The 11,156-nt window shown below is 42.2% G+C and overlaps 2 protein-coding genes across 3 annotated transcripts in view; one reads left to right on the top strand and one right to left on the bottom strand.

The window, feature by feature from the left end:
• Nucleotides 1-11,156, bottom strand: part of THAP3 (THAP domain containing 3) — a 49,996-nt gene that overhangs the window by 4,817 nt on the left and 34,023 nt on the right. The window contains exon 6 of one of the 2 annotated variants that reach the window (XM_043499837.1): nt 45-3,077. The exons of the other annotated variant lie outside the window; for it this stretch is intronic. Coding sequence (XP_043355772.1) covers nt 2,989-3,077 — 89 coding nt within the window. The 3' untranslated portion in view covers nt 45-2,988. Of the gene's footprint in view, nt 1-44; nt 3,078-11,156 lie in introns of those variants that run through there. 2 annotated transcript variants of the gene reach the window in all.
• Nucleotides 1-11,156, top strand: part of DNAJC11 (DnaJ heat shock protein family (Hsp40) member C11) — a 73,650-nt gene that overhangs the window by 34,096 nt on the left and 28,398 nt on the right. The window lies entirely within an intron of this gene.

The following is an 11,156-nucleotide window of genomic DNA, read 5'->3' as shown; positions in this document are numbered from 1 at the left end:
AAGGTGCCACAAGTACTCCTTTTCTTTTTGTGGATACAGACTAACATGGCTGCTACTCTGAAATGAGTCTAAACAGAAGCAGTGATGACTTCCTGAGTCTGCAGACGCCCAGAGCTACTGTTTCAGGCTAAGTTGTGACATGCCCAATTTATCTCTGTGGGGTGCTGACATTGACATTTTCATAATTAGATTTTCAAAATTAACATTGAATTCACTAATTTGTTTGTATTATGGTAGCATCTAGTGGCCTAAACTGAGATAAGGGCCTTATTGCACTGGGTACTATACAAAAACCTAAGAAGAGACTGTTCCTGTCCCATAGACTTGACATATAAACAAGACCAACAAAGGGTGGGAGAAAGGAAGTATCAATATCCCAGTTTTAGAAGGGGAATGAGGCACAGAGAAAGGGGGAGATTTTCAGAGGCCCAAATGGAAGCTAAGGTGTCCAATTCCCATTGATTTGCAATAGGAATTTGTGCCTTTGAAAAATCTCCCCCAAATGACTTGCCCAAGTTGACAGAGGTCATCTGTCACAGTGCTGGGACCTGAGTTCCAGCCTCCAAGACCTTCCGCACACGGGCTTATCCTGCAAACCCAAAGTGCCTCCTGCACTTTCTCAGGTGCCAAAACTCCCCAGTTGTTCCTGTGTCAGATGTTAAAATTTCCATTTTTCCCCCTAAAAATGTCTCTGATACTGTTATTTGTTTTCAATGTAAAAATGTGCAGCATACTGAAAATTATAAATTATGGGACAGCATATAAAATGGAATTTAATATCAAATTAAATAATTGGATACTGTTCTGACTATATTATTCATTTTCTTAGTTAATTCACTAAAAATCTCCAATCGTAGCTATGCTAGGGTGCCACAATGCAGGGGTCCTGCTGCAGAATTAAGATCAATCTTGCTACAGAGTGTAAGGGGTCTTGAGAATAGCTGGGTATCCCAAGTGTGACCCTGGTGAAATACCATCATTCCCATAGGGGAGGGATCATAGTTTGACAGGTATATTTTTAGTCCCCTCTTTATATGCTTTCAATGGATTCCATACTGTGGGGGCATTAAGTGGATGGGAGATGTGTCTGTCCCCATTGCTTGGTGAAAAGGACATCTGAGTACTGTGTTCAGTCAATCCATAAGGTCTCTATCAGCCCAAAGTCAGCTGCATGCTCCTCTAGTATAGTGCATTAATCAGCCTAACACTAGGCATCAAAAACACCCCCAGCTGATTCAGAAGACCAGGATAATTTAAATTAATCCTGCTGGTTTTGTTCTGTTGTATAAACTTGGAAATTGATATATTTAAATTAATTATACCCGCTCTAGGAAGGAGAAGAGGTAAAACTTTCATCTGGTGTTGTGATTTAGAGGATGTTTATCTGCACCACACACTCTCCAAGTAAGAGAGAGAGACCGTGCCAAGTGGGGCAGTTCTCCGTCTTTCTGGATTCCCACTAGCAGAGGGTTGAGTATAATTAAAACTATTCCTGTGGCTTTGCTGAAATGAGAGTTCTCCGGTGCATGACCCCCTGCTGAGCCCATCTAAAAGGGAGGCTGCATCTGATGGAATGTCCTGCCAAGTCATGACAAAGGTTCTGATTTTAGGTATCTATATTTTTAAATCCTGAGATGACCTAATCCTGTCTAACTGGGAGAAGTGGCATGGATCTTTTCAGTGTAGTAATATGTCATCCACATTATATTGGAGGATATGTCACAGTTCTCGTCATAAACCCTGTTGTTGGGGGTTATAACTTGGCCATAAATATTCAATACCATTAGAAAGCTGATGGGTAAGGTTTGCATTTGGGAGCAATTTTATGGTTTTAATTTGATTCTAAGAGTTCCTCCCTGCAATCTCTCTCTATTAAAGTGCTTCCAACACTGTTTGGAGTACCTGGTTTCATCTAAATGGTGGGTGAAAGGTTCTTGACTTGCTCACACAGTATGACCTCAGGAAGTGGGAAAGCAGTGGAATGGTTATAAATTGTTTTAGAAAGTACCCTGTATTCTATAATATGCTTACAGCCAGCTTTTCCAAGGCTCTGTCCTGAGTTCTTAGCCCCAAGATATTGTGAGGAGTATTGTCCTGGCTCCAACACTCAGCATATTTAGCTTTAATTTTTAATTCTACTTTCCACCAGCTTGCAAGTGGTAGCCTGCAAATCTAGGCGAGGCTGTGGAGGGCTCTGTTCGATGCGCCATTGCATGAGATGTATTTTTTGGGGAAATGGAAAGAGAAAAAGACTCTGAAGTACTTTAAAGCTGACTTTCAAGGAAAGTTCTAACAAAAAAGCAGTCATTAAAAAGCAGTCATGTGTTGTGTTTATAAGATTCAAAAACACATATATTTACTAAAGAGACTTTCAGGTGATCAGTCCATAATGCAGGCTGCTCTGCGGTGCTGTGTTAATAACCCCCTTTTGTACTGAATTTTTGCAATTTACAGCATGCTGCCGTGTGTGCAGATTTAACTTTCTAGTAGGATTCTTAGTTCATTCTTACTGCTCATGTGCAGTTCCCACATTTCAGGATGTTGTTTTCTCTTCTCCTATATTCTCTGAACAGGTGGCTGACGGTGAGTTGTTCGTAGCAGCGACCTCTCTCTCTCTCTCTCCTTTCCAGGGGCATAGGGGGTGCTGTCGTTCTTTGAGAATGTTTTTAACAGTACCATCTGCTGCTTTGTCTGTGCTTGTATTTGAGCCAGTTTCCTTGCCAAGATCTATAGGCTGTTTGAGAGCGACTTCACCTACTTGGTGGTAGGGAAAATTTCTTTACGGAATCTACTACATTGGCTCATAATCCAGTGAAATGGATCTTGTGGAAGGCAGGAGCTGAAATATGCTTAAAAAAAAAAATTGAGGGACAACTCCCCACCCCAGAATACTCAGTTAAGATGATATAAGGAGCACCTGGCTTCTTGTAATCTTCCAAAGACTTTATATGAAATGAGATTGCTTTTGGTTTGAAACTTTAGATACTGCTATTTTTCCTCAAGGTGAGTATTTTTACAGCTACCCCGGTGTTGAAAAAGAAACCCCAAATACAAATCTGATGATGTCCAAAATAATACTAACGAGAAAAAAAAATACAGTAATTTTCAGGGATCAATCTATATAGTTAATAATTAGACACAGGCGAGGACGGGTAAAAGATGAATTACGAACTGACCAGTCAACCACACACCTCATTTGGAACTGGAAGTATGCAATCAGGCAGCAGCAGAGACCCCCCAAAAAAAAAAAAAAAAGGAAAATGTAATACAATACTATGTTAAACGTAAACTATTTAAAAAAATAGCAGGAGAAGATTAAAAAAAAAGATTTGACACAGTAAGGAAACTGTTTCTGTGCTTCTTTCATTTAAATTAAGATGGTTAAAAGCAGCATTTTTCTTCTGCATAGTAAAGTTTCAAAGCTATATTAAGTCAATGAGAACAAATCATAACATTTTGTTCAGAGTTAGGACATTTCAGAGTTACGAACAACCTCCATTCCTGAGGTATTTGTAACTCTGAGGTTTTACTGTATCTATTAAAAAAAAAAAAAAAAGCCCAAGTACTGCAGCTCTTCATCAGATTTATTTTTCATTCATAGATTCGCTTTTTCTTTAAAATGACCTCATAAATTATTATGTTACTGGAGTGGGCCAGTGGACATTGAGAGCTAAATAATATCTATATAATAATTGACAAAGGAGGAGAGAGAGAAAAGGCAAATAGAGTCCATAAAAAGCAGTAAGTATCAAGTGAATGGTTCATAAAAATATGTGGGTTTTGATGGTTTCTTCAAAAATGTCTGGTAGATGATCATCTTGTTCCAGAGAGAATTACATTTTTAAGTTTAGAAACCACTAAGGTTCATAAGTTTTCTCTGATTTTTATCCTAAATTTTGAGAAAAAACTAAGGTGAGTAATGCTGATTTTCCCCCGTAAAGAGTAGCTGATGAGTAGGGCCCTACCAAATTCACAGTTCATTTTGGTCAATTTCATGGTCAGAAATTGTAGGGCGGTTGTGGTATCTGCTGCTGGCGGCAGCACTGTCTTCAGAGCTGGGCGGCCGGAGAGTTGCAGCTGCTGGCCGGGAGCCCATCTCTGAAGGCAGCACCACTGATAGCAGCAGTGCAGAAATAAGGATGGTATGGTATGGTATGGTTGCCCTTACTTCTGTGCTGCTGCCTTCAGAGCTGGGCACTCGGACAGCAGCTGCCACTCTCCGGCCGCCCAGCTCTGAAGGCAGCAGCGCAGAAGTCAGGGTGGCATGATATGATATTGCCACCCTCACTTCTGTGCTGCTGCTGGCTGTGCTGCCTTCAGAGCTGGGTGCCTGGCCAGCAGCCGCTTCTTTCTAGCCACCTCTGAAGGCAACACAGAAGTAAGAGTGGCAATACCACATCCCTCCTACAATAACCTTGCAACTCCTCTGTGACCCCATTTTGGGTTGGGACCCCCAGTTTGACAAATGCTGGCCTCCCCTGTGAAATCTGTATAGTATAGGGTAAAAGTACGCTAAAGACCAGATTTCATGGTGGAGCCCAGTTTTCACGGTCTGTGATGCGTTTTTCACGGCCATGAATTTGGTAGGGCTCTACTGATGAGGCCTTGGGCTTGCATGCAGAGAAGGACTAGCACATGCGCGGTGCAGTTAAGAACTGTCAGTGCTATGGGGTCTTTTTACGTTGTAGTAGAATGTTAACACACTAGAGTGAATTACTTTACAAGAAGATTTTCTTTATAGTGCAAATCTACTTCAACTTGAAAAATGTGCATTTTCAAGAAATGTAGGTGGAAGTAAAGCAGGATTTAAAATCTGTCAGGAGTTTGACTACACAGCAGTCTGAATATCAGACAGAAGTTTGAGCAAGCAAAATGTATCTCATTTCACAAGCAAAAGGGGAGTCCTTGTGGCACCTTAGAGACTAACAAATTTATTTGGGCATAAGCTTTCGTGGACTACAGCTCACTTCATCAGATGCATAGAATGGAACATATAGTAAGAAGATGTATACATACAGAAAAGGTGGAAATTGCCATACAAACTGTAAGAGGCTAATTAATTAAGATGATCTATTATCAGCAGGAGAAAAAAACTTGTGTAGCGATAATCAAGATGGTCCATTTAGACAGTTCACAAGAAAGTGTGAGGATACTAAACATAAGGAAATAGATTCAATATGTGTAATGACCCAGCCACTCCCAGTCTCTATTCAAACCCAAGTTAATGGTATCTAGTTTTCATGTTAATTGAAACTGACACTGAAACCTGTCTTCAATTTGTTTTTTTATTTACACTTTATTTTTGCTGCTGCAGCTTTCTGTCTTTATTCACAATCCAAATTCAATAAAATACTCTTTCTTCATTGCTGAAGTTTGGTAACTCAGTTTTTAAAAGCATATTTAGTAGAATATGAAAGTGAGTTACAAGCTGTAGCAAAACCACTCTGCTGAGGTTGGACATTGGATGTGGAAAATCATCCCATTCTGCATCTATGACCAGTGCATTTGCAAAAGATGAAGAGCAGCAGAAAAGCATCAGAGTTCTCTATATTGCTAAAAGCAGTGCTCACATACATACAATATCACTTGATCAATCACTCTCTGGAATTTTGTCAAGTGTGATTGACACTTTAAGTCTGAAATCTCTGCTTAGCTTCCTTTGGCTATTCTCTTTGTTCACTTCCCAGAGGTTTGGAGCAGCAGCAACGTGCTGCAGAGCTTCCCTAGCCACTGACTCTTTGGCATTGTTTCAAAGAGCAGCACAGGGTATGAGAGGACGGAAACTTGAGAAATACTTGTAGACTTTGGAAAGCTGATGCACTCAAAGGTGACTTATCTGAGGAGCATTCCTAAACAGTAGATTTTTTCCCAAGTAAAGTTTGGGAGCAAATGTTTTGTGCTATTGTAAACAAAGTAAAGCTAGTTTTAATTTTATTATTGACTATTGTTAAAGGGACACCAATTTGAAATCCAGTCAGGTTAAAAAAATGATTAAAAATGGTTTGGGTACTGTACCTGAGGTGTCCTGGCAATTTTTATCGTTTTACAGTCACATTTTCCTGTTTTTAAAATGTTTCTCTTCTTTTGCTGTGTGGAAGATCCACTCAAAAAGTAGGAATAGATTATGAATTCTCTTAGATCTTGAAATAAGTAGGCTAATTTCAATTTTGTCTTGAACACTTCACTCTGGTTACAATGCATGCATTGGATTTAATTTTAGCACAAGTTTTCTAAATCACGGAAGAAGTTCAACAATCCTAATGAAGCTTTCCAGTAAATACAATGTACAGGGACAGAAAATAGCCTTCTTCTTGATACTTTTGGATTTTTATTCCATCAGGAGACATCACTATTTAGTTCTCAGAGCAGTCGCATAGCATCTCTCACTTTTCATCACAAATGCTTATATAAACAGTTTGCATTATACTGTGAACATAGTGTGTGCTGCTTTAAAAAGAGATAAAAGATTAGAACCATCCTTTCTAAGTCTTGAAATGCAAATTCATAATCAGCGTTTCTCAGATGTGGCCACCAGGGGCTTTTTCTGCGGCCACAGCCTTCTGAGTGGTGATTGGGGGGGTGAGGAGGCGAGCGGCGGCCCCTTCCCTGAAGCTGGGCCCTGCCCCCCTCTGGAGCCACAAACGCTGGAGAAGCAGACAGCCCGGGGTAAGTTTCCCATCTTCCTGGGGACGATGGGGCTCAGGCTTCCGGCTTCAGCTCTGGGGGGGGTGGGTGGCAGGATGAGGGGGTTGGACTAGATGATCTCCTGAGGTCCCTTCCAACCCTGATATTCTATGATTCTATGATGTGGCCGTGTGACAGCAGGCTCCGACCGTGGGGCTTCTGGCTCCAGGATTTGGCTGCGCAGTGGTGAGCTCCATCCCCCAGCTGCAGGCCTTTGGACTCCCCACCCACCTCTTTGCCCCGGCCCCTGCTGCCTCCCCAAGCCCCTCATCCATTCACCCCATCACCCCCGCTGCCTCCCTACTCACATCTCCATCCAAGGCTTAATTTGGTCCCCGGCTTGACAGGGCTGAGTAAGTCTGCTGTAAAAAGAGATATTTGTATGTTTGTTAATATCACCTTTCACTGCCTCCCAGCTAGGTAATAAGTCTGCTTCTCTGGAAAGTGATATTAACAAACGTACAAAAAGCCCTTTTCATGGAAGCAGACTTACTAGACAGCAAGTCTTGGAAAAAAAAGAAAAAGAAACAACAACCAAAAAAGAAAAGAACACACAAAGTACCTTATTTCTGTTTCTATTCTGTTTAGGTCCAGTAAAGAATAGACACAACTGTACATTATTTTTATCATTGAGTCTCCAAAAAAAAAAAGCAAACCGTACATAAATAAATGACTGTCATTTGGACATGTGCATGGACAATATTTATTTGTTTTTCCTAAAGTTAATTAAGTATTTTAGGAAAAAGTGTCGTAGCATCCACCAACCAGACACTGAGGCCACAAAAATTTGTTGTGAGAACCGCATAAATGAAGGATGAAACACACCATCATGAGCCCTTCAAACACCCTGCCATTTTCCATGCATTTCCAGTATAGATAACTGAGCAAAACAATTGAGTATCTGCACAGATTTAAAGAAGAATTTACTTCCATATACGTGCTCCTGCTGTGTTTTCATTTCTGTAAACATCCAACCATTGAGTTTCTCTCTCACAAATTGTCTTGGAAAGTTAATTTTAATCTCATATACTTGATGGTCTATTGAAAGTGGTATATTTCATATAAAATGAGATGCTGCTTGACACAGCAGCAGGAGAAGATACCCACGCCCTTTTCCACTGAGGCAGCTATGTGAGAGAAACAAGGATCTGATTATCCCCTTCACAACTGTGGAACTGATGACACAATTATTTGTAAAAAGAAAAGGAGGACTTGTGGCACCTTAGAGACTAATCAATTTATTTGAGCATAAGCTTTCATGAGCTACATTTCACTTCATCGGATGCATTCAGTGGAAAATACAGTGGGGAGATTTATATACACAGAGAACATGAAACAATGGGTGTTACCATACACACTGTAACGAGAGTGATCAGGTAAGCTGAGCTATCACCAGCAGGAGAGCAGGGGGGAGAAAGCCTTTTGTAGTGATAATCAAGGTGGGCCATTTCCAGCAGTTGGCAAGAAGGTCTGAGGAACAGCCGGGGGCGGGGGGGATCTATCAACTTCATGAAAAAACTCGTACAGATACAGACAGACATCATCTTCCTTTCCAAATGCAAACAGATGGACATTATACCAAAAGGACTGAAGGTAAAAAAATCCATTACAATCTACATACCACACAGACTATGCTGACAGCTTGTGCCACATACTCTCAAAGAAACTGCAGAACCACCTGATCAATATCCTCTACAGCAAACAGGGAAAGATTAAGAATGAGCTCTCAAAACTGGATACTCTCATAAAAAAACAACCTTCCGTACAAACTTCCTCGTGGCTGGACTTTACAAAAACTAGACAAGCCATTTACAACACATATTTGCTTCTTTACAAAAGAAAAAGGACACTAAACTACCTAAACTACTACATGCCACAAGGGGCCACAACAGTGGTTCCCTTAACCCACCCAGCAATACTGTTTATCTATCCAACTATACTCTTAGCCCAGCAGAAGAATCTGTCCTATCTCGGGGCCTCTCCTTCTGCCCCTCCACCCCCACGAACATGATACAGTTCTGTGGTGACCTAGAATCCTATTTTCGATGTCTCCGACTCAAGGAATATTTCCAACACACCTCTGAACAACATACGAACCCACAGAGACCTTCCTACCAAAACTACAAAAAGAAGGATTCTGGGTGGACTCCTCCTGAAAGTCGAAACAACAGACTGGACTTCTACATAGAGTGCTTCCGCCGACGTGCACGGGCTTTAATTGTGGAAAAGCAGCATCACGTGCCCCATAACCTCAGCCGTGCAGAACACAATGCCATCCACAGCCTCAGAAACAACTCTGATATCATAATCAAAAAGGCTGACAAAGGAGGTACTGTTGCTATCATGAATAGGTTGGAATATGAACAAGAGACTGCTAGGCAGCTCTCCAACACCACTTTCTACAAGCCATTAGCCTCTGATCCCACTGAGGGTTACCAAAAGAAACTACAGCATTTGCTCAAGAAACTCCCTGAAAAAGCACAAGAACAAATCCGCACAGACACACCCCTAGAACCCCGACCTGTGGTATTCTATCTGCTACCCAAGATCCATAAACCTGGAAATCCTGGACGCCCCATCATCTCAGGCATTGGCACCCTGACAGCAGGATTGTCTGGCTATGTTGACTCCCTCCTCAGGCCCTACGCTACCAGCACTCCCAGCTATCTTTGAGACACCACTGACTTCCTGAGGAAAATACAATCCATCGGTGATCTTCCTGAAAACACCATCCTGGCCACTATGGATGTAGAAGCCCTCTACACCAACACTCCACACAAAGATGGACTACAAGCCGTCAGGAACAGTATCCCCGATACTGTCACGGCTAACCTGGTGGTTGAACTTTGTGACTTTGTCCTCACCCATAACTATTTCACATTTGGGGACAATGTATACCTTCAAATCAGTGGCACTGCTATGGGTACCCGCATGGCCCCACAGTATGCCAACATTTTTATGGCTGACTGAGAACAACGCTTCCTCAGCTCTTGTCCCCTAATGCCCCTACTCTACTTGCGCTACATTGATGACATCTTCATCATCTGGACCCATGGAAAAGAAGCCCTTGAGGAATTCCTCCAGGATTTCCACAATTTCCATCCCACCATCAACCTCAGCCTGGACCAGTCCACACAAGAGATCCACTTCCTGGACACTACGATGCTAATAAGCAATGGTCACATAAACACCACCCTGTACCGGAAACCTACTGACAGCTATTCCTACCTACATGCCTCCAGCTTTCATCCAGACTGCACCACACGATCCATTGTCTACAGCCAAGCGCTACGATATAACTGCATTTGCTCCAACCCCTCAGACAGAGACAAACACCTACAAGATCCTTATCAAGCATTCTTACAAATACAATACCCACCTGCTGAAGTGAAGAAAGAGATTGACAGAGCCAGAAGAGTACCCAGAAGTCACCTACTACAGGACAGGCCCAACAAAGAAAATAACAGAACGCCACTAGCCATCACCTTCAGACCCCAACTAAAACCTCTCCAACGCATCATCAAGGATCTAAAACCTATCCTGAAGGACGACCCATCACTCTCACAGATCTTGGGAGACAGGCCAGTCCTTGCTTACAGACAGCCTCCCAACCTGAAGCAAATACTCACCAGCAACCACACACCACAAAACAGAACCACTAACCAGGAACCTATCCTTGCAACAAAACCCGTTGCCAACTGTGCCCACATATCTATTCAGGGGACACCATCATAGGGCCTAATCACATCAGCCACACTATCAGAGGCTCGTTCACCTGCACATCTACCAATGTGATATATGCCATCATGTGCCAGCAATACCCCTCTGTCATGTACATTGGCCAAACTGGACAGTCTCTACGTAAAAGAATAAATGGACACAAATCAGACGTCAAGAATTATAACGTTCAAAAACCAGTCGGAGAACACTTCAATCTCTCCAGTCACTCGATTACAGACCTAAAAGTGGCAATTCTTCAACAAAAAAACTTCAAAAACAGACTCCAACGAGAGACTGCTGAATTGGAATTAATTTGCAAACTGGATACAATTAACTTAGGCTTGAATAAAGACTGGGAGTGGATGGGTCATTACGCAAAGTAAAACTATTTCCACGTTTATTTCTCCCTCTCCCTCCCCCCCCCCCCCCCCCCCCCGCCGGCTGTTCCTCAGACGTTCTTGCCAACTGCTGGAAATGGCCCAACTTGATTATCACTACAAAAGGTTCCCCTGCGCCTCCCCCCGCCCCCACTCTCCTGCTGGTAATAGCTCAGCTTACCTGATCCCTCTCCTTACAGTGTGTATGGTAACACCCATTGTTTCATGTTCTCTGTCTATATAAATCTCCCCACTGTATTTTCCACTGAATGCATCCGATGAAGTGAGCTGTAGCTCACGAAAGCTTATGCTCAAATAAATTGGTTAGTCTCTAAGGTGCCACAAATCCTCTTTTTTTCTTTTTGCAGATACAGA

This window comes from Dermochelys coriacea, chromosome 18 (assembly GCF_009764565.3).
Source record: "Dermochelys coriacea isolate rDerCor1 chromosome 18, rDerCor1.pri.v4, whole genome shotgun sequence".
NCBI lineage: Eukaryota > Metazoa > Chordata > Testudines > Dermochelyidae > Dermochelys > Dermochelys coriacea.
The sequence above is the reverse complement of the archived record's forward strand: the minus strand, read 5'-3'. Positions and strand labels throughout refer to the sequence as shown.